Here is a 25,792-nt window from a genome sequence, read left to right on the forward strand (position 1 = left end):
TTAATTACGGATTTTCTGATTTCAAGTGCTACTAAGCAATATAATTTTTTTGCCTTTATTATTATGGAAAAGAATTTTAACCCCAATGTCCTTATAAAAGTATGATTGGTGAAATAACATTTTTCGCAAACTCTGAAAAATTGTTTTTATTCAAACATCTTAAATGTTCAAATTGGTAGTGCTTTTCATTGAAATAATTATAAAAAGTGAACAATATCTTCCAAAATAAAATTTCTCAATGTATTTCCACAATCTCAGCCCACTTTGAACGCTTCCTATTGTTCAATTTTCAGCATGAAATTAACATAGTCTATTGTTCACGATATGTACCCTTGTGGAAAGTTTTGTTTGAAAAATAAATTCGCATGCGTGGATAAACATTTTAATTTACCTACTTCTTATCGTTTCTTTTTGCTCTTTCGACTGGAAAATTCAATGCGCCATATCCTTTAGCTACTCGGAACTTTTTTTGTTGTTCATGCCCTCGAAATAAAGAGGAAACCTGACGAAGCTTTTTTAAGATTATGCCATTGGCGTAGCAACTTGTCTACTGGATTCCATTCTTCGAAAACTATTTGCGTGAATACTTTTCTCAGACGTGACTATTTGTAAATATCATTTTTGAGTCCACTACTGCAAATATGACCTAACCTCATTTATGAAAAATTTGTTTAGTTACTGACCTAATCTACACATATTTGTTACATACAATAAAAAAGAAACCATCACCAATACAGCTTTTGCGATAGTAGTCTAACAATAAAAAAACTGCTCTTGATCGTTTTAAATGTTCAAAAATGATTCATTAAGAATTGGAATAACCAAAATATTTGGAAATCCAGCAGTGTTTATACACTTGTTAAAATTAATGACCTAAGGGTTTTCTTAATTGTTGGTACGTGGGTGATTATGTTAAGGAATTATATTTGTTGGGTTTTTTTGGGTTTTTTCCCCTGCTAATATTTTCAAAAAACCCAATAATATAATTAAAACAAAAATATAATTCCTTAACATAATCACCCATGTACCAACAATTAAGAAAACCCTTAGGTCATTAATTTTAACAATTCTATAAACACTGCTGGATTTCCAAATATTTTGAATATTCCAATTCTTAATGAATCATTTTTGAACATTATAGAAATTTAAATGGTTGGGGATAAATAAAATCATATAAATAAGTCGTCGCCGTGTGGAGATATCCACAGTTTGATAATGGCCTCAAAAGCCGAAACAGCTGTCACATTAAAAACTGTAAAAATAGCAAAACTTAATAATTATTATAACATTATTAAATTTGATTTATTTTAAATTTATTTAAAAAAAAAAATTAAATGGAGTTCTACGAAATAAACACCAAAACAATAAATAACCAATTTGATTATTGAAAACATAAATTATGATATTAAGTGCAGAAAATTTAACTGACGCTATTCCTTTGTGCGGTTTAAACACCAGACTCAAAAATGTCAGAAAAATATACTTCATATTCAATTGCTTTGTAATTTTAAAAAGCTGCGATGAAAGACCCTGGTGTGGCCAAAGTTTGTATACAGATATTGTATTCAGGATCAAGCAGAAACTGCGTTCATTACTGTTGCACCCACTAGAAGGTGTCGACCAAAGATATTAGAAGAACGAGATGTGCTATGCGCAGTTCGTACTGAGTGGAATTGTTTTGCCGAGTGTCGCCGGTTTTGTTCACCAATACTACTGCACACCTTCGCTTGCGTTAAGGTATCCGCACTAATACATATAACAGATTTCTGTGCGTACACGTCCCGATACCGTTCAAAGTACCCTAATTAGGTAGTACTCCGGCTACGGTCCGGCGGCCAACATAGCATATCTCGTTCTTCTAATATCTTTGGTGTCGACTTAATTCCACATCTTGCGTTCTGGACAGGTCTAAATTTCGCCAAGCTTGAATAACGAAAAGAACCGCTCTTACTTAATAATTAATAATCGATTCCAATCAATTTGTTAAATATTTCGATAGACCTAAGGACAGCATTTTAAACTTGGATAAATAATAATGATAATTGAAAATAATAGTTAAATATAATCAGATGGCGAGTGCATGGGATACTTTTCCAAAATATCCTGGTAAAATTGTACATTTCAGTTGGCTCGCTGCAGCGAACAGGATTGTCAGGCTTTACATTTGCATTAACAGTTAACGCCCCTTTGTAGTTCAATTTTAAGAAGAAACCAATACGCATTTTTGGTGCTAGATCCGAAACAATAGTGCTTTCACGCTATTTTCCAAGCGATTTTAATATGTTATTTATTCAGTAATATAGTGTCATCGGTTTTTAGGCCTTACAAAAACATATTGTTAGCCATGTTAGCCGACAACTAAAAATATTATGTAGGAGAAAACGAAAATGTAAATAGACTAGTTACTCGTACGTTTCACGCGCTTGCTTTTGATTTTCCTGTTAATGATTATATTGATATTATAAAATAAGAATGTGTAACCGAGCCACTGCCTAAAAAATTTACTGCCTAAATATGTGTAAAAATTGTAACAGAACCCTCAGTAATTGTTTGTGGACCCTTCAGACGAGATGGCTTAATAAAAACAAGCCAAGAATCGGGACAATATATGCCCATATTCAACACCAAAATAGTTAAAAACCGTTCATAGCAACTTTGGAGAATTTTAGGTTTTTCAATGTGATTAATATTATTACTGACACGGATTTAACTCACTACTTGTTTTATTCTAACACTTCATAAATGTTAATTAAATGGTAAAACACAAATTTAACGTGTGGTTTATTTCGCATTCATGTCCCATAAAATCGTAAAAATGAAAACAAATAGAGCTTCTATGCGGGTATGAGAATAGAAAATGTCATTTATAAAAATAAAATAAAAAATTAAACAATTTCAAATGTTAATATATCTTTTCCAACTATGCCGATTTCAAAATTATAAAAAAAATCGCTTTACGGTACTAAATATTTCTCCAGCCCAAGGGCTACTTCTTCAGTCTCATATATATTCTTGGATTGGTATTTGTTTTATAGAGGCTGTTTTCATATATTACCAGTACCACCTTCATACCATTAATTCCCCACATGATTGTTAACCTCTCATCTTTTGACACTCACAAATAGATGGTCAAGTAACGGAGTACCGATGAGGCAGGCGCGTCGACTACATTATCTCGCTAGGGTACCCTTGGATATTCTCGTCGAGAGCGTAAAGCAGTCAATCTGGGTTCTGTACAAATTACTATTCCACTGCAGACGAACATTTTAGAAGATCGCATCGCATTATATCAGAATATATATGCTATGATGCACCGTTTCCAATTTGAATAAATTATAACTTAGTTCACCTGTTATCTAAACAATACACAAAACTGGAAGCACGGAGCTGCCAATCCAACCCACCTGACTGTACACTACTATACAGTCGCCACGCCACTAGCACAGTTATTGTTTTAGAATTATTAGCATAGGATACATTTATTCGATTTAACTCTACACAAGACAATAAAATACAGCAAGTACATATACTCATAGCCATTGTTCGAGCACCTGTGTATTTGGTTTTGGTTTATTTATGCTATAGAAACCAGAGTAAAGAATATCCCTAGTGGAGCAAAGATATGAATAAAATTATGCGAATGGGGTAATATAAGGTACGAGGAGTAAATATGGAGTAAATAAGGTACGAGGAGTGCAACATCAAGCAAACATTGGTTGAAACCTATGTATGAATTTATGGAGGCATATTATTATGCTGTGAAAGTATTAACTGTTCATAAAAATTAAATATCCTGACAAAAAGATATTATACGTTTTTCTTTTAATTGTGAGAGAAAACATGAATGTTATTTTTCAGAACAAAGTAAAACGTCAGCTGCGTAATGAAGCTCGTGCTTCCTTGCATCGGGAAAAGATTTTAATCACATACATAATGATAAAAAGATAGCTACCAGCGTCAATCAGACTATGAGTTATTGTTGTCATGTTGAAGAAAGTGGGGAAGAATATGGTTAAGGTTAGGTTAAGGAGTACCGTAAAATGGAGTAACATTGAAATTTATTAATTTACAACATTAAAACTAAATAACCTTTTCATATAAAAATTTGTATGGAAAAATTGTATGTCATATTAATTGCACGTATTTAAACAAGCAATACATATGAAAAAATATATGTATATATATAATAAATAATATTTGTTATATTATTAATTAATATATATTTGTTGTAACCGTGTCGAAGCTATTACGAGTATAAAGCGGAATTTATAAAATGCATTTCTATTTTTCTCTGTATAAAATATCTAAACAGCTTAAAAATAATTCAACCATCAAAAAGTTTAAATATAATTAGAAATGAACATATTTTAGAAGCCATATTGTATCCAAGTTGCCCCGAAAAAACTCATTATTAAAAAGCGAGTAAATTATGAATTGTAGCGAGAATTGTCTAAATATCCTGCTTCGCTGAATGAGTCACGTAGATCCGAATTAAAAACAACAACTTTGGTGGTGTATCTCAGTGAAAGTCCGGCTCAATGAACTCTAGATCTGGGATTTGTTTTGATTATCAAAACTAAACTGATTCTGGAAATGGTTCAGAAAAACAATGAAACAGGTACAAGAATAAATTTATTAATTAATATTTCCGTATTTAAAATGTGTATTTTTTATTTATTATTAACAGATGTCGTAATTTTTCAAGTTTACTAACTGTATTTTTCGAAAGGTATATTTTCGAACATTTTTTGAAAGGCAATGATCAAAATTATCTTTGGCGATGATCATGACGCAAATATATTTTTTATAAATACTTCTAGATTCACAGATCCTATAATAATTACAATTTCTGATTTTCTAGGGGTCTGCGCGAGTATTAAAAAACATATGTCAAATCATGTATCAATAATTGAAATTCCATTTCAATAATTTTAATATCGAGTCTCGTACACAAAAAACGAAAATCTCATCAAACAGTTTAACAAGAAGAGAGTGTAAATTAGATTCAATTATTCTGCGAAGTGTTGACGGATACATCGGCGGTACAATATCATCTTTATTCAAACACTTAGACCTTAATATTTATGGCTTCATCTCACAGTTGTTAAGTTCAGCGAGGAGCGTGAACTTATATTACAAGGCAAGACGTAGTCATCTTCATTAACTTGAATAATAGAAGAGCGCGAGTGTGTTTTATGGTGATGAGATATCAACAGTTTTCGTCCTTGTTTAATAATACATTATGAACTCGTGTGACCCATTTCCTCAATGAACAATCAAAACGCGTAATAGGACACATATTTATTCCTTGCTAATTAGTCAAATACGAAATATTGTCAAGACGGTAGACGGTTGGGTGTGATTTATGTAAGCCTGATTTTGTTATTGCAGAGCACGAGATGCATCTTTTGATTTATTTATTTTGTTAGGAACTTTAAACAGCAATCCCCAAACCGTTGAAGTTATTTTATGAAAGCTTGTGTGGAATTTTTTTTCTGAAAAGAAAACTGACGAATCATCACACGGTTTAGCTGCAGGGGTGGGCAGAAAATTTATGTCCTGGTTTCCACTCCTTGTTTCAAAAATACGCACACACTATTCCGTTATTCCGACAAATGAAAGTGATTTTTTCCGTCTTCCATGACAATTCTTTCTTCGGCGTCATTTACTTGAGTGTCATACAATACATATTCTACCAACACTCCTTCTGGTTAAACAATCTAAGCGTCTCTCACTGAATCACGTTATTTTATCATTAAAGACAATACGACTCCCAAAAGAAAATCAGAATAAGATTCGGTCACATCTAGGAATTGTACCCAGGTACCAAATGTAAAATTTGTAACTAAAATTTTTCTGAATTTATGTTTTTTGTTCGAGTGTCGTCAATATTGTCTTCAGTGATTATTTATTACAATTTGAGGTTTTACTCATTAAGTTATTCCAACATGAAAACATGTTATTTCCAACATTACTTCCAGCAATTTTATCGGAACACTTTAACTGCATTAAATCTACTTTCCGCATTCCTCGATCCCACAGTAATACATCAGAGTTGGTATCAGAAAGCCATAATGAACTAGCCTAACTTTGACAACTTTCAAATTGTGACGTTTCTTCGCAATAAAAGACTCCGAGGTTTTATGATTTTAGAATGAGCCTTTTTTCATTTAGTATAATAATAAGTCTTTTACGAACAATTTATTTATTACCAATGTTTTCTAATAGTAATGAACATTGATTTGTAAACATGTGTACATTTTATTAATATCTTGTGGAACAATTTTTGAGTTTAAAAATCACAGCCTTGTAGAAATCACTGTGGGTATCCAATAGATTGATGAAAAATAAAACATTATGAATTACAGGACGTCGAAAGGCACTCGCTAGCAATTTCTTTACAAAAAACCTTTTCACTAACATAATTACTTAGTTCGCTGGAAGACATTCCACTCAGTTTCTCTCTCTCAGCAAGAATTACGAAGGTATTTTTTTAAATAGTACCCGCAAATAAAAACGTCTATTGGCAAATTCAGTGAAAAACCCTTGGAATTCGTAACCGAGTGAATGTTGGTAGTCCATTCAAAAATATTACTCGGTTAGCATAACACAGCCTTTGTGTAGAGGCTACATTTACAAAGAAAGCTTTTTTTATTTACGGTTACGCTTAGCTAGGGTCAAAAAATGAAATTACCGTAAATGCAATTATTATTTCATACAGTCAGTTTCAATCCGTGGGTGAATGTATGTTCTGAAAGCGGCGTACATTATTATTTCAAGTGTATATGAATACAATTGAAAAAAGGTAAGCCTAAATATCGCTACTTATTTTTTACCGATTTCAATTTGCTGAATTTTTGTAAACTAAACTTGCCACATTTCTTTTTCTCCTATATTGTACTTAGATAAACATCAATTCAGTTTTGCTGTGTTTGGACTTGATTTATCACAAGGAGGTAAAACTGAACTCTTCTTATTATTTTGTATTGTTCTACACCCCATCAAGGGGGTGGACTAGACCTAGTCCCGCCATCAACCGAGGACTCCCAAAGCGTCTGCTACATAACCCCCTGCGCTCCACCCCGTTCCGTCGCTAAGAGTGGACCTGAGAATCGACTGTAGGGGACCATAGCCCTTCCGCCCTACCTCTGGTGATCCCATGCTCACTTTTATTTGGATGGCTTTAGGGTTCTTTCCTCCTCAATCTCAATACATTTTTCGCGAGCCTGTCGAAAAGCTGGCTAAGGGGCGCGGACGCTGAGTCTCGCTGCTCCGATCGCTCCGCTTAATCTCGGCAAGACCACAAATTACCTACTTTGGTCAAGTCACAATCGCATCTTTATATTTCTTTTATAATTCACAACAATAATACACAACCTTCCGAACGCTAGTTCAGAAAAATAAAAAAAATTAAACCGTGGATCAACGACAACCTGGTGAAATGTTTACATAAGCGCGATAAGCTACATAAACAGGCATCAAACTCGCCAAATAACATAAGGCTCCAAAATAACTAAAAAAATATAGGAATATCTGCCGATCGATAGTAAAACGAACTAAAAAAGAATATTATAGACAAAAAATTGAAGAAAACAAAGAAGACCCGAAGGTATTATGGAACGCAGTAAAGGAAATTAATAACATAAATAGGAAACCAGCAGAACAAATCAAACAAATAGAAGTTAATGATATAATAAATGACCAGACTGATATTGCTAACACATTAAATAACACTGATGGACATACACTTGCTGACAAATACATCACGAATGCCCAAGATATCAATACATTTAGAATTAAAACTTTCCAAACCAAAGACATAATACATCACATGAACAAACTGAGAAACGATTGTGCGACTGGACTCGACAAACTTGACACCAAACTTATAAAAGAAATAAAATATCAAATTGCTCTTCCGTTCACATACATCTGTAATCTCAGTATTACTAGCGGTATATTCTCCAGCCATTTTAAAAGTGCAAACATAGTGCCTATTTATAAATCTGGAGACAAAAATAATCCCACAAACTACAGGCCTATCTCTCTTTTAAATGTGCTCACTAAAGTACTCGAGAATCTAGTAAAAATCCAATTTGTAAACTACTTAGACAAACACAAAATCTTATCAGAAAACCAGTATGGTTTTCGAAAGAATATGGGAACACAAGATGCAATATTAAAAGTAACCAAGACCATTCTAAAAATGTTGACCAAAAAAAAGTTGCATTGCGGTATTTCTGGATCTGAGCAAAGTTTTTGATACAGTGTCCCACAAAATCCTCCTTAAAAAACTGGAAAACATAGGTATTAAAAATTCAGCTTATATCTGGTTCAAATCATTATATATAACTGACCGCAGCCACTCAGTAAAAGTAGACAGTATAACAAACCCAAATAGATACATAACTTACGGAGTTCCCCAAGGAAGTACATTAGGACCCATCCTGTTCTTACTATATATTAATTCCTTATGTCAGCTTGACATAAGTGGAGATGTTATTTGCTTTGCTGATGACACTGTTCTTGTTTTTATTTCGGATTCTTGGACAAGTGTATATAAAAATGCAAATGAAGAAATAAAAAAATAAAAATATTGATTAGACAATAATCTGCTGACACTAAATATAGATAAAACAAAGTACATGACATTTAGCATAGATCCCAGACGACAACCAAGACTCAATAAAAACTTAATCATTCATGACTGCACATCTAAAAACAACTGCCTATGCAACCCATTAACACGAACTCAGGTAATTAAATACTCAGGCATTTACATTGACAACTATTTTAGATGGGCAAAACAAATAAATAAAACAGCGGGTAAAGTTAGAAAACTGATATATTTCTTTAAGAACATACGAAACATAATGCAAAAGAAGACTCCCAAAACAATATATTACGCACTAGCCCAATCAATTATCACTCACGGTACGATTGGTTGGGGTGGTGCTGCTAAAACTAATATGGACCCTCTTGTCAAAGCGCGAAAAGCCTTAATTAAAGTTATCACAAAAAAACCTAACAGATTCTCGACAATACAGTTATTTAAGGACTTCACCGTACTAAACATACAGCAACTATACATAAAAATTATAACTCTATATTACCAAAAAGACAAACTTAATCATCATACTATACAACACAATTACGAAATAAGAAACAGATATCAACACATGACCCCGAAGATAAATACCACCTATGGACAAAGACATTTTCATAATCTGGCCCCAAAAATATTCAATTTAATGGAAAAAGATATTAAAGACCTGGCAACAAGTGTAAATATAAGACACAAAATCCACACATGGATAGTCAACAAAGGCATTGTATATTGCGGACAGATAACATCTACAATACCATACATTATAGCACACTCCACGCCTAAATTTTTCTCTTTTGTTCTCATTAATTTATTTTTATTTGCATTATTCTGTGCATTCTCACAGTTTACATGCCAACATTCTGCAATGATAACATACCCGAATTTTTAAGATGCTTGGCAAACCTGCATTCACTTATTGAGGATAAACAATATACGAACTGCCTTATTATGGGTGATTTTAATGCCGATCCAAGAACATTATTTGGGAAAGATTTATTATCATTCTGCAAAGAAAACAAATATCACTGCATCGATATTGAAAAAATGCCTGAAAATTCTTACACATATGTTAGTGATGCACATAACACAACAAGCTGGTCAGATCACTGTATAGGGACGGCCACAATTCAAAAGATGACAACAAATATTTCGGTAAAGTACGATGTTGACTGGACAGATCACCGGCCCATGTCGATTTGTTTAGAAACAACAGGTATAACCGCAACGGAGGAAATTTCCCCGATGGCTTTAGATCTAGTAAAATGGAGAGCACATAATACTTCGCAGATCATGTCCTATTCTGCAACTGCATCATTTTTAACAAACCGAATTAAATGCAGCAGCGGGGTCGAACTCTGTAAAAAGTCAGGATGCAAAAATAAGTTTCATAAAGATGCCATAGACGAACTATATGGGAGGATTGTAGAGTCACTAAGTACTGCCGCTAAAAACGTCTTTGAAAGTGGGCGCAAACATAATAGAACCACATCCAAACATATTCCTGGATGGAACGACAATGTATTGATTCATTATGAAGCATCACGAAATGCACTTATGAAATGGATTGAAAATGGAAAACCCCGGTCGGGTCCCTTGGCAGAAAATAGAAAAATACTGAGAAGAAATTTTAAATATGAATTAAGAAAATGTCAAAAAACAGCGGAACAAATAAAAATGGACAAAATATCAGGTGCAATTGAGAACAAAGACTTTAAAGAATTTTGGCAAAAAACAGGCAACGTTTTAAAAGCTAAAGCACAGATATCCACTCATATTGAAGGAGAATCGGACGCAGAAAAGATTGCTAATATTTTCATAACCAACTTTTCTAAAATATCGGAAAGAAACGAATCCACCATCTTAGAAAAACCATGCGAAGATGAGGACGAAAACATAATCGTTACGAAAGATATGTTCAAAACAGCTGTAAGACGAATGAAAGCTGGAAAATCGCCCGGTTATGATAGCCTGAGCATTGAACATGTTAGAAATGCAGGTGAAAAAATATACACGCTTCTAGCAACGCTATTCAGATACTTCAACATATGCATATGCCAAGAAACTTCTCACGTACAATTATAGTACCGTTAGTTAAATCCAGACAAGAAGACATATCCAGTGCTTCCAACTATAGGCCGATATCTCTAGCCACAATAATATCCAGAATATTTGAAAGGGTTTTAAAAACTTACATAGAAGCAAAACTATTTACGTCCGACAACCAATTTGGTTTTAAACCTAAATTGTCAACAAATATGGCAATATTCAGTTTGAAACAAAGTATCGAATATTATAAGGCAAGAAAAACAACAGTGTATGCTTGCTTTCTAGACCTAAGTAAAGCTTTCGACCGAGTATCTCATGCACTGCTTTGGAAAAAACTAAAAGAAAGGAATGTACCCAGTTCAATAATTAACATTCTGGCGATCTGGCATCATCAACAAGAGAACCAAGTTATCTGGAAAAATAAAATGTCAGTACCAGTGAATACGAAATGCGGCGTCAGACAAGGGGGAAGCTTATCATCAATTCTATTTAACGTCTATATGAATGATTTAAGCAATAAACTCACCTCGGCGAATGTAGGTTGTTACCTGGGAAACATTTGCGTAAATAACATTGCGTACGCAGATGACATGGTTATTTTGTCTCCAAGCATTAAAGCATTGAGAAAGCTATTAAAGATATGCAAAGAATATGCCGCTGAACATAACATGGTCTACAACCCAACTAAATCTGTATTACTAGTATTTAAAACGGGCGCAGACCCTACAAAAGTACTACCCGTCAGCCTAAACGGCACAAAAATAACTGAAAAACCGGAGGTCAAATACTTAGGACACATCGTAACAGCGGAGCTCAATGATGATATGGATATTGAGCGACAGAGAAGATGCACAGTGCATCAGAGCAAATATGGTTTCTCGACGATTTAACAAGTGTGGCCCAAAAGCAAAAAGGCAACTTTTTAACACATACTGCACGAGCCTATATACCTCGGAGCTGTGGACCAACTTCAACAAAGCATCTCTAAAAAGAATGGAAGTACAGTACAACAATTCCTACCGAATACTTTTTGGGCTGTCCTGGTGCTGCAGTGCCACTGAGATTTTTGTAGAAGGGCGTGCTCCCGGATTCCGAGCACTAATGAAAAAACGGATCACCAGCTTTCGAACACGACTAGCCGCGAGCGAAAACGGTCTTGTGATGGCAGCACTGCACTTCTGGCAGGGACCTATTTACAAGCGATGGAGCCAAATCCTGATGTCATAGAGAAAAAAAATATATATATATATATATATATTTTAAAATATTTATATTGTTTTCGTTAAATGTGTATGTATTATCTTACAATATTTTTTTATATTTACTTTATATATATTCTATGTATAATATGGAGCTCGTGGGATTGCACCACCCTCTCCGAGATATGGAATAAAAATTTAAAAAAAAAATTATTTGAGGTGGATTATACCAAAAAAAAATGTATGTTAATTTATTGGTTAGTAAATAATAAAAAATAAATTCTTGTAACCTTGTTTTCATTATCTTAGTATTTTTTTTTTCCATCAACACCAATTGGCGGAGCAATTATATAACTAACAACATGTACGCACTCGCATACTGCATACTAACACTGTATACCTGGATAGTGGGGGCCTAGACTCATTTTTACAAAAAGTAGCTTTCTTTATAAATAAAAAAAGAGTCCTGACGTGTATGGTGAAGGAGGATACCATATGTTTCCTTAAAACACCATGGGAAAGTGGTGGGTAACCTGCAATGTTAAATTTGTCTCCAACTACCATATTCTTATTGTAGTGAGTTACTAATACACAAAATCCAGACATGGCAAGAACCACATTCCATTTGTTTAGAGTCCCTTGCTCGATAATGCTAGCCACTAAACCGAAAGAGTCGCAGGTAAGTTGCCGAGTTCATAAGTATCAGATAGCGTAAGTGCGATGTACATAGTACATGGAGCATTGGGTGTCCTAATTCCCAAGCTTTGGCCGCTCTGAGAGAAGTAACAGAGGAAGTATCGTTTTGTAATGTAACAATTGTTTAATGTGAGTTCAACTCAACAAATCTCATTGTTATTTTTATTATTTGATTTATTTTAACATTTAAATTTTGTTTTGTTTGATACGACATCATTATAATTCTTTGTAATAATGAATCGCTTGGCAATCTGAAAATACCTGAAAACCTTTTGTTCTCGTTTTCCCTACTTATATAATATTATTTTCATTCTCAGAAATGTTTTTCTTTCTTCAGAGTATTTTGTGTATATTTGTACGTGGGCAAACTTTTAACAAGAAAATAATATAGGTACTTATAAAGAGTTTTATATTGGCCCAGAAGACGAGCTATGAAAAATATTGGTTTTGAATGTTACCGGGAACAAAGTTTTATATCTAGGTAGAGAGTACGCTCCAAACTCTTTGTTTAAATAGGAAAAGTTTTTCAGCGCAATAATTCTACATAGTACCTGCCTGGGTACTTCTTATTCCAAGGTAGCCTGGGAATATTTAGATGCTGGATGCGATTCACACTTCGTCAAATATATTTTTCGTTTCATTCGGAGACTTTTATTAAATTTTAGGAACAGTTTTTGAATTCCTTTCTTAAAAAAATGTGTTTTGATGTATTCTTGTGGCATTAATATGACATCATAAAATATGTCAATAATAGTCTGTCCAAAGTATTATTAGCTTTGGAAACCCGAAACCAAAACTCAATAAAAATATAAATAGTTCATGTAGTATAAAAAAAAGTCTTTTTGTACACATACTTTTTGATCCGACAGCCATATTCTTAAGTCATAAAAATATGGATTAACTGGGTTTTAATATTAAAAAATTGCGGATTTGAAGCCAAAATACTCAAAATAAATAAAAAAAATTATTGCAAATATCTAGTATAGGCGCGAACTATCTGTATTATTACGCTAGCGTCTGGACGATCTAGGCCCTCAGATTGGTCGAATTCAAATCGTATGTTTCGGGTAAATCCCGAATAGCTCTGCCTCTCTGGCGGTATAAGAACGAACAAAATGACTGGCGCGAATTTTTAAATATGCAGCTAACAATACGCATAATTACGTAAAATTACTTGACAATCGTTTAGTAAGAAGATTTTTTTTGGAAGCTTATCACTTTGTGATGGCATTATTTATTTTATTAAAACATAAATAACTTTGTTTACATCACTTAATTACATACAACATCTACATGTTTCATGAACGAAATTCACCTAATCAGGAGTAAGTATACATTGAAGTCAAAAATTAAATATAGATTACAATTGGAAAGAAGAAGAGGAAGGAGGGGGGAGGGGTAAGAGTGCTCGGAGTTTATAAGAATTAGGAATTACAATATCGTTAGTCGGGAAAGACCAGTTGAGTGCGAAAATATTTAAAAGAGGGTTTATAATTTTTTTGCTTATATATCTGATTTTATATTGACATGTTTTCTTATTTCTAAAATTTCTAAATTATTTATTTGCGATGCTTTATATCCTGTGTGAAGTATTTTAAGACCTGAATTTTTGTCAAAAGTGTGATCATTATTCAAAAGATGATCAAACTCAGATTCACTATTTCCATTTAGAGCTCTGAGATTTTCTTTAGTTCTGACTTCAAAGTTTTTATTGGTTCTACCTTTGTAAAAGAAATTACAACCATCCCAATTGAGTTTGAAAACGATTTTTTTTGTTTGATTATCGCTATCTTTATTATTAAGAATATATTTCTTCATTTTGATATTAGTGTAAAACTCCGGTTGAATAGTACCCGGAATTTTTTTATTTATAATTTTGGAAGTATCGTTATCCACAAATAGAATTCTACGCCATTATTTATTTCTATCTTTAGAAATAGGGTAAATATACAATTTGAAGAGATCATATTTGATTTTTTTATTTAGTATTTTAACTATCAATTTATTAGAATAACCGTTATAAAATGCTATTTGTTTTATAAATATATTGTTTTATGGTTATATGCTATTTATTTTTTCAGCTCTTAAAATACTTCACACAGGATATAAAGCATCGCAAATAAATAATTTATATTTTTAGAAATTAGAAAACATGTTAATATTAAAGCAGACATAATTAACAAGATTTTTTTTAATAAACTCTCTTTTAAATATTTTCTCACTCAACTGGTATTTCCCGTCTAACGATATTGCAATTCCTAATTCTGATAAACCCCGCCCACTCTAACCCCTCTCCCTCCTTCCACTTTTCTTTCCAATTGTAATCTATATTTAATTTTTGACTTTGGAGTATACTTACTTCCGATGAGGTGAACTTCGTTCATGAAACATGTAGTGAATTAAGTAAATAAAGTTTAATAAGATTACATTATTTTATCTATTTCCGTTTTATTACAATAAATATTTACGCAATAAATTGTTATCATTATATTTATTTATTTATCGGACAATTTTTATAGCGCCGCTTTTGTGAGATATCACCTCAGGGGCGCTATATTGTAATAATCTATTTACAATATATACTCACTCTCTCTCTGTGAATGACCTAATATCTAACTATTAAATGTAACTGTTGCTAGTATCACTTAAGCTGGGCGAAGCCCAACCAAGTGCCGCCCGCAGAGCCTAGCAGCGAAAAACCCGCGGGGTGGGTTTTTAACTGCTACTTTTATATATTTGTGTTTGAAATAATATATATATATATATGGGCCATTTAAGAATTCGTTGATTTTATTAATTTAATCAACTGCATAATTTTTTAGGAAAATACGGGTAACAATAAGCAATACCAAAATTTGGGGAAAAAAATTATTATCACTCCGAAAGAAGAGCAGACCACGGAGAAAACCGAAGAGGATATTAAAAAACAAATTGATCCAATTGAAACAGGAGTGATGGGAATAAAAAATGCAAAGGATGGTAAAATAATTGTTACATGTAGAAATAGTCAGCATATTGAAAAACTACAGGAAGACATAAAAATAAAGTTCTGTGAAAAATATACAACGAAGATCCCGGATAAAAGATTCCCATCAATAAAAGTCGTTGGAGTAACACATAAAATGGATGAAAAAGAAATCGTTCAGAACATAAAAATTCAGAAGAGTTTCCAGAAGAACCACAAAAAATGGAAGTAACTGTAATAAAAAACAAAAAATTAAAAACAGGAGAAGAATATATAATATATTTGGAAGTAGATACACAAACACATGGAATAATGTTGCAAATGCAAAAAATAAATATTGGATGGGAAAGGGTCAGAGTATTTGATGCATTTGACATTAAGCGCTGCTATAAATGCTACGGGTTCAACCATAAAGGGAGCGAATGTAAAAAAGACTCCTTTGTATGCCCTAAATGTACAGGTGGTCATAAAAGTGAAGAATGCAAGGCTATTAGAGGAACAGAAAAGTGTAATAATTGTATTAATACTAAAAAGAAGTTGAAGATAAACCTAGACTCAAATCATCCAGCGTGGAGCTTCGAATGTCCAGTATAAAAAAGGAAATTGGAATTGGAGAAGAAAAAGGTAATTTTTTTATAAAAAGCAACCAACTGCAAGGAATCATTTATTTAAATATTCTGAGTCTGATAGCGAATAATGAAGAAATCCAGATACTGATTGAACGAAATGATCCTGCATTTGTAATGTTAAGCGAGACTCACATAACATGCGATATTGAAGACAGCGAAGTTACTTTTCAAGGATATTCAACAATACGCTGTGATTCCTACAGTAGACACACAGGTGGAGCAATAATCATTATCAAAAAAGACATAATATTTGAAGTTATTTCTAACACAAAATACGAAAAGAATTGCTGGATACTAGCGATCAGGATAACTTCTGGATATAAGAAAGGAGTAGACGGAGTAATTTACCATTCTCCAAATGCAAGTACAAAAGACTTTTTATCATTTATAGAAAACTGGTGCACCCAAAACCTAGAAGAGGAAGAAGATAATATCCTAACTGGTGACTTTAATATAAATTTCAAAAATTTGAATAATACATATACTAAAAGACTTAAAAAAATTATCCAAGCATCGGGAATGAAACAACTTGTTAAAAGTGAGACACGAATAACGGATAAATCCAGGACGTTAATTGACCTTGTCATATCCAACAGATTAGATTTGAATGTAAAAGTTCTAGATGAGCCAAAAATAACCGACCATAACCTTATCCACATTACAGATAACACAAAAAGAACTAATACGAAAACCAGCAAAGTAATAAAATACAGAAATTATAAAAAATATAACAGTGAAAGGTTAATTGAACTTCTGGGTGATATGAATGAACTTCATCAAATGTAATTTAATGAAAAGGCTAAATCATTAATAAATAACCTTCAAGAAGTAATCGACCAGTTAATACCAATCCAAACTACTAAAATAAGAGGAACAAATAAATGGTATAACATAGAACTACAATCAATACAATATGAAAGAGATAGACTGTACAAAATTGCAAAAATCTCAAGAAACTCACAAGACTGGAAAGCATTCAAAAATGCAAGAAATAAATACTCAAAACAACTGAAAGTTTGTAAGAACGATTACTTCAAAAATAAAATTATTTGTGAAAAAGGAGACACTAAAAAAATGTGGAAAACCATAAAAGGATTAATGCAAACTGAAGATAAAGGGATGAAACATGACATTGAATTTCCACATCAGATACAGGGTAGCATACAGAACTGCTTCAACAAATATTTTGTAAACAGCATAACGGAATTACATCAGAGTATACCAATACTGAAGGAAGACAACCGCGTGAGAAATGTTCCCCTAAACCGAGAAAAACTTGTGTTTAAAGAGATTGATGAAACATATCTTTTACAGATTCTAAGCAGCACCAAATCAAAAGAGCGTCCAGATGGAATAAGTTTTACAGTTTTAAGGGATGCAATGCCAGTGATAGGACCTCATCTACTGAACATAATAAATGAATCGTTAAGAAGTGGAAAATTTCCAAACACATGGAAAACATCTATTGTGATCCCGATTCCGAAAGTTGTTAATACCAGAAAATGTGAAGAATTTAGACCTATAAATATGTTACCAAAATACGAACAGGTACTAGAAATTGTAATAAAGAAACAACTCGTTGAGTATTTGGAAAAACATCATATATTATGTGACGAACAATCAGGATTCCGTAATAATAACTCTTGTGAAGCTGCAATAAACATTGTGATTAATACATGGAAGAAAGATACAGATAATAAAAAAAAATCACCATTGCAACATTCTTAGATTTTAAAAGAGCATTTGAAACGATAGAAAGGAAAAAACTTTTGGAAAAATTAGAAGATATAGGTCTTTCTGAAGTAGCTCTAAATCTTTTCAAAGAATATCTCCATGAAAGAAAACAGGTAACAAAAGTGGAAAGCTCAGAATCGATAGAAAACAACCTTGGTGCTCCACAAGGGTCGGTATTAGGTCCAATTCTATTCATTATTTACATTATGATATAATTAAAACCATAAAACATTGCAAAATTAGATTATTTGCAGACGATACATTAATCTATATTTCATGTGAAGAGTACATAGATGCAATCAATAAATTAAATGAAGAGCTACAAAATATAGCGAAATGGCTGAAATTAAAAAAAAATAAAACTGAATGTCAACAAAACAAAATATATGGAAATAGGCAACAAAACGCATAACACAGAGTTAAAATTGACAATTAATGGCGAAAAAATTGAAAAAGTAAATGAAATTAGGTACCTGGGTGTGGTGATACTAGATTCAAAACTAACTTTGCAGCAAATTTTGAATATGTGCTAAAGAAAGTATCTCAATTTTAATTGAGAAAAAGTCAATTTTCTTAGAAGATTAAGAAATGAACTAAATGGTAATACTACAGAGCTGATTTATAAAACTATAGTTGCTCCACATTTAGATTATTGCTCTACTATGTTGTATTTGGCCAATGAAGGAAACTTGAACAAGCTAGATGTTATACAGAATAGAGCTATGAGATGTATACTAGGAAAGGGAAAATACGAAAGCATAGATCAAATGAGAGAACAGCTAAATTGGATTTCTATAAAAAAGAGACTATTATTTAATGTGTTAATTTTTGTACATAAAATCATGAACAACCAAATGCCCAAATATTTTAAGGATGAAATTGTTTTTAATAGAGATGTTCATAATTACGAAACCAGAAATGTAAATAGGATTAGATTGCCACATATGAAAAAAACAAAATCACAGAACTGCCTAATGTACAAAGGACTAAAAATGTATGATGAAATGCCTGAAAGTCTGAAGAATGAAGGAAGAATGAATGTATTTAAAAAGAAATGTTATATTTATTGTAAAAATATGTAAAATTACAAAATGAAATATTATCTTGTTTATATTAGTTTATATTCAAATGTATAAACTAACTCAATAAATAATAAAAAAAAAAATAATAATAATTTTATTAATAAGACTCTCTGACAGCAGAATATATTCTACACTAATTATGCAGGTTTATCATAAAAAGGCTTACCCTGGTCCCAGGTTCCCCGTGGAAGCCGCGCTATTGGGTCCACCCCCCGCGCCACCGTGCCTGAAGTCATCATCTATGTCCAGCACGTTGGCCAGCAAGGACTTGGAGGACCTCTCTTTTAACTCCAGTTCCTTCATCCTGTTGCTCATCATGATCGTCTTCCTGGTGATCTTCTTCCCCGGCCGGGACATGCCCAGCATCCAGGGGAGCCACTGCAGAAACACTGATTTTATCTGGAAATGAGGAATGAAAACTCATTTTAATCAATTACAATTTCATAGTGCCTGATCCCAAATGTTGAATTCATACTTAAACTTTAGGCATGAACTGAAATATTTCATTAGTCGACTAATTGACAATCAGAGAGTTTAAAAGCAATGCCACGCAACCCATAGATATAACTCTGATCTAATCTAAAGAGATCTCTAGGGAATCGATATATAATTCATGCTTTTAGAGAAACGTTTTAAGATATTCACGGCCAATGGAAATATGTTTCTTTGGATTAGATATACAAAACGAAAGAACGGAGTGTCAGGATTATATGTGACTTTGTTTGACAGTATCGTGACTTCCCGCGTGGGATACTTAAAATACTTTTGCTGGGTCCGTCTGTATAGCAAAATACTATTTTATGGGACGATTTAAGACTGTTATGTTATCAAAAGTTATGTTGTTTGACTTTTCAGGTATAATGCATTGTTGCTGGCAGATATGAACTGATAATGAAAACTGCAAGGCTGTCCAAAATCTTAATATATAAAATAAGAAAGATCAGATCAAATGCTGCTTAGTGCAAAAACCTCAAAAAACGGAACTCTTTACTTAATTCACTTTCAGACACCGACTTATCCATTCTCGTCTGTTACACCAAATTTTGACATGACAAGACTTGAGTAGGTACTTGTTTTCTTGATCACGCTGTTTATTTATTTCGCCTTTCGCTTCCTCAATATAAAATCTCTCAACAATCCTTCCTTTGTCCATTCACTGTACGTTAATGTTCGAAACAAAGGAGCATCAGAAGAATAATATTTTTTAAATGAGTGGCTGCGTATAAATGATTACAGTTTTTTTGTATTTTATTTTTTCGAACAAAATTTACATGGATTCATTTTTAATGTTATTTCAACCGCCATGTTAGGGATGCCCCATGTGTTATTGCGGGTTGTGATGTTTTGGACATCTGAGTATGGCTGAAATATACTCTCAGAATCGCCCCGGTGAAAGACTTCCATACAAAATTGAAACGTTGCTTGAAATGGTAGGTATTAGCCGTGTTTGGTAATCAGATCTTAAAATCAAGGTTCTTCCTAACCTTTCATTCCACAACCTTCAGCCTCACAATATTCCTCAATAATTAGGAATGTCATAGTCTCACAAATTATGTACTGTAAAATAAAATTATTAATAATTGCATTGACAACCCTGAAATTTTCGACAAAATAAAATTTTACGTACCGACCAGAAATACGAGGCAAAGTGCAACATTTTTCTGTGACAATTTTAAAACCAACTATGAAGCTCATACACCTATAAATAGACTACATTATTTCGGCAATAAACTTGGGAATATTGTAGACATGTTTAAGATTCCGTATTAGTTATAAAACGAAATCTTTTTAATCGCTTTACTGAGATGTATGAATTCACGATTCCGTAGTGAATACACTTTTATTTTTATATTTCTATGTTTCTTAATACCTATTTTGCTTTCCGTAATCCACACTACAAATTTTAATTTACCTTAAAATAATCATAAATCATTATTTATTGTAAACTATGTACCTAACACAACTGTATTACTTGTTACCTATTTTTGTAAAAGCCCATTAGGGCGTTAGTAAATAAATAGTGAGCAAAAACAGGAAAAAATTAAATATGAGGTTTTTGGAATTCGCGTTGAGCCGGGTCAAGTTCTGTTATTATTCTATTATGGGCCAGTTATTTCACAGAACTTGTATATTAACTTCGAAAGTGAAACAACTGGCCCGCAATGGAATAACAGAACATAAATAGGACTCGAATATTATCTTTAAAGAATTGTTCATGTTCTTTGAACGACCGGCCCCAAAGCTTCGAAACTTTGGTTGCTTTTTTTTCCAAAACTGTTTTTTTGACTGTGTGTGATGCATCACTTTACGTAATTCATCAGCCCATCAATAAATAGCAAATATTGACGGAAGCGTATGAAACGGGAATTTTCTTCGTATCGGTATTTTTTAAGCCACGAGGGGTTTTGTTTACAGCGAAATCTAATTTTAATGATGCCGCCAATCACTCGCCCATCGCAGAACCAATATTCAGTGTTTACGCTCGCTGATTGGCCGTCAGCCGCCCAAAGCTAGGGCGGCTTATACACTAATGTCAGCTTGCTGCCTAAACCCACTGCACACTGTCAGGACCGGAATAAGCCAAACCTACCTCAACCTTTGTCAGGACACTGCATCAAGTTAATCTGTTATATCTATCTACAATTATAGTTATTATATCCTTGCATACCATGGCAAGTTGGAGCGATCGCTTACCATAATGTGACAAATTTATATACATAGAACCAAAAAATACGGAATAACATATTATTATTATTCGTTTCGGTAGTTTGTATTTTTTTCTTTAAAAAAAGACAAACATTCCCGGTTTACAATTAACCTGACAATCTATGAGTCTCCTACTACCACCACAGTAAGCAGAAAATGTTGCTTGTATTGTGATAAAGGACTAACTAGCCGAGGAATTGAACACACTACCCCTGGATGAACCCAAACGCGATGTCAACTCAGACACCGACCGACCACCATTAAATTGATTGGCCAAATCGAAAACCGAATACCCATTACTCGAGTGGATATAGAATGATCTTATACAAATAGCAGGCCAACTTGTTCCATAGTCCTGGCCTAGATTGAGGTGGTTTATATTAAGTTCTGTGATTCCCCCTAGGCAGCCGAAATCACCTCATCACCTCCACTATCGTTAAAAAAATTTAACTCACCCAAATCTGAATTAAAAGTTCTGTGCTTTTATTATTGTTAGCAATTCCAATATTAACCTGATTTAATGAAGTGGAATATTTTTGCTTCCATTTATAAAAAAACTGAATCTTCCAAAGTTAAGCTTATCAAAAAATGTACCTTTTGTAAAAATAAAGGCAAATGGCTCTATAACGTCGTGTATTTTGGGAAGGGATCAGCAAATATCCCCCAAAGTATGTTGAATTTATTATTACCAACTTAAAATTTCCCGCGGGGTGTAGTTTGGGGATTGCTGAGGTACACTGAGTGTAGTGAGTTGGCATGTGTGTATATATTTAAAAACATCTTTATTGTATTAATAATGCTTTTGTCATATTTTTTATCGCGTTTATCCTGTGTTTGTACTATCCCGTCATTATCGAATCTAATTATTCTCATTTTGTGTAACGTAATGTCTACGTAACGTAAGTCCATAAAATAATAATCAGTCTTTGTGGAAAGAGCAGGCCCGTAGGCAATTTCCTACTCTTCCTTATGGTTAATCCGGCACTGACACAAAATAAAAACAAATCAACATGAAAATAAATAACACTCGAACATAATACAAATAACGTATTGAGGTGAAACAACACTGTTTAAACAAATAACTCAGAGTTTAAAAATAAACAAGTGTGACATGACATATTGAATTTCTACCCATAGAGACACAAAACACTTGAAAAAGCTGAGGGCGGAAAAAAACTCACCAGTAGAACAAGCCGATAATCACGGGAACCAAAAAAATAAACAGATGCTAGGTTAGAAACGAAGAACAGGGGCGCTCAACATTTTGGAAGAATTAAAATAAAATTTAAAATAAAAATAAAAAATAAATACAGAGGTATTCGAGAAACGTAAATTACCTATAGTTATTTCTAATCCCATCGACTAACACGAGGAAGCGAGATTACCCGTTGGGCTTAGAACTAAAGGGAGGCTGTGATGTTTTGGACATCCACAAAAATAAACGATAAATAATAAAATAACGTGCTCTAAAAAATTTTTTGTTTAAACAACGACGGAAGATTTATTGACAGACAGGCCTTGAGTAAACAGATTCCCACGGGAAAGGAGAGACCGGAGGACAGTCGAGGTTTGAACTTGGGTGGATTGACAGCCCCGAGAAAGGGATACAAATCAGAAGTGTTGTTTGAAATTGCAGTTAATTATTGAATTCAAATGGTATTAGAGAATATTGCGGAATATTGAATTAAAGTGAAAGATTATTGATCCGGTGTTTGTGTGAAGTGAAAGTGATTCGACTCAGTGGGAAAACAATTAATAATAATGACAATAATAATAATTGGATAATTTGTAGAGCGCCGTTTTGTAAAAACCCACCTCAGGGGCGCCAGGTGTTGTGCAATCGCGATTGTGTTATAAAGTTGTGTTGATTTAAACGTGATTTCGTATACAGTTCGAACTAGATTGCTTGTCTTAAAAACATGAAAATAATAAAAACATTGATTGCGTTTTAAAATAGAGTGAATGTACTTAAAGGCAGGAAGTGTTTAATCGGGCTAAGTTATTGATTTGGCGAGATGGCATTCTATCCACGGAGACCGAAAACCAGAGAATCAAATAGATTATTAACTGTGGGTTCGAATCCTAACAGATTAGGGAGGTACAATTTTATTTACAGGAATATTTAATTACCCTTTTATAAGCGTAGGGAGGAGGTCGAAAATTAAAGTGATTTAGCTATATAGTGTAACCAGGTAAGTTTCACACGAGGATTTGGAGGTGACTAACAGGGTGAGTTTTTTATATTATTTATTAAATTTCAGAGGACCCTTTTAATAATAGGATACGACCGAGGTACAGGAATCGAGTTTGCAACGCCTGCAACCCAAATAATCTTCCCATAGAAAGGGATACGCTAGACGCATTGTCAATCAGCTGTGAGCGAGAGACGAGTCAACGACCTTTTCATATATAGGCCGAGAGGCGCGGAGTACAGTCAGTCAAAGGGGAAGTTTTGCTAGCGTATGCCGTCCCAAATTGAAAGCGATCGGATGCGACCAGACGGAACAAAATGAAAACTTTTCTTCTGTTATTTGACTTTCTAATTTAATACTTTTCATCTATTATTTGACTTTCTAAGTTACGAATTGGGATGCACAAAAACAAATCTAAAGTCGAAAGAGGGAGATGGCAATCTCCGAAATAAAACTACCAACCGAACAACTTTTCTCAACAGGTATCTTTCGAGAGGTAGGCGGCCTCTTTAAATTAAATGCAAAAAATCAAACCAATTATCCGTTTATACCTTACCTGAGAGGATAGGTATTCAGTAGAAGTTACCCATACCTAATACACGAGGATGCTAGTAACCTCATAAAATAAATACTGGAACCAAATATTAAAATACAGACAGTCCTCATCCCAAATTTGGCATATCGAGTAGACCTTACATATATCTCACATGATAATTGGCTGAATGGGTAGGCACACAACCTATCGTTAATAAGCAGGCAGAATGTCGACAAGATCGTCGTGTGTTATATGTGTATTGACCTAGAAAGGGATGTAAATCCCCGACGGCGTGGGAGTTACAACGTTTTCTGGAGGTGGCACGTAACTTAGGACCTTGCGTGTCACATTTTCGCGACTAGATTCGTGATAAAGGGATGTTATGGTTTTCCCCTTCTACACTCAGTAAAGTAGTTTATCCTGGAGGTGTTTGAGATTGGGGCAATTCTGAAATTGGTGAAGAGACCTGGTTTTCTTTATTCTGGCGTGAAGGTTGCCGATTTGGAACAAGGGGAGACCCGGCCGGTTGTGATATCCAGACACGCAGATATCGATCGCCTTGCTCAAATTATCATCCATCAGTTTTGTTTGGTAAGCGGAGGAGCCAATCTTAACTTGAAAAAAATTCATTTCCTTTCCTCTCCTTCCCCTCCCAAAATATATACATGGATGGCGCCGACAACTAACACCATAAATTTATCGTATGTATATCACATATATAAAATCTAACACTTTATTATATTCACATTACCCTACGATAGGTAGAATCGAGTAGCTAGGGGGGGGTGAGCAGGCGACTTAGAAGATAAGGTTTATGAAATGGTTTTGAAAAACAGCGGTAATGGATTCAACTCACTCTATCTCAAAAGAACCAAGGGATACCACACAAAACATAAATAACTAGGTTTCTAAACCGAGAAACAAAAACCCAACACAACGTTCGGTGAAGCCTTTTTATACTGAACCGTCACGTGAAATGAGTACGTTCAAGGTCGTACGTCACGTAGACAAACTAGGATGTACACACTTGAAGGGGTGTGTAATAAAGAAAAGACGGCAGGGAGGACCTTCCTACCCCGGATATATATATATATAACCAAAGCCTTATGGAAAAGTTACCTACGGGACTTAAGGAAAATGTATCGTAGAAAGAAGAGAAGGAAAAGTTTGAAGTAGAAAGGGCAGATCATTACAGGGTGATGTTTACAGATTGAACATTCTCATAAAGTTCAAATAAGACTATTACCTGACAACAAAAAGGCCCTAAAACGTGTGATAGAAGCATCAAACATACGTCATAAGCATACAAAAACCCGCGAGACCAATAGATAATAATAAAACACGCTTAGATGAAAGATTTATCGGGTCATTGTCTTTTAGAGAAAAGATAAAGTATTGTT

General features: G+C 33.6%; 1 protein-coding gene across 5 annotated transcripts in view; it reads right to left on the reverse strand.

Annotated features, from left to right (window-relative positions):
- Positions 1–25,792, reverse strand: part of LOC149425017 (neuronal acetylcholine receptor subunit alpha-7-like) — a 402,913-nt gene that overhangs the window by 17,786 nt on the left and 359,335 nt on the right. For all 5 annotated transcript variants that reach the window (XM_089648468.1, XM_089648467.1, XM_089648485.1 and 2 more), the window contains one exon: positions 19,126–19,358. In XM_089648468.1, coding sequence (XP_089504594.1) covers positions 19,126–19,358 — 233 coding nt within the window. The remainder of the gene's footprint in view (positions 1–19,125; positions 19,359–25,792) is intronic.

This window comes from Hesperophylax consimilis, chromosome 3 (genome assembly GCF_061612785.1).
Source record: "Hesperophylax consimilis isolate HC1 chromosome 3, BYU_Hcon_1.0, whole genome shotgun sequence".
NCBI lineage: Eukaryota > Metazoa > Arthropoda > Insecta > Trichoptera > Limnephilidae > Hesperophylax > Hesperophylax consimilis.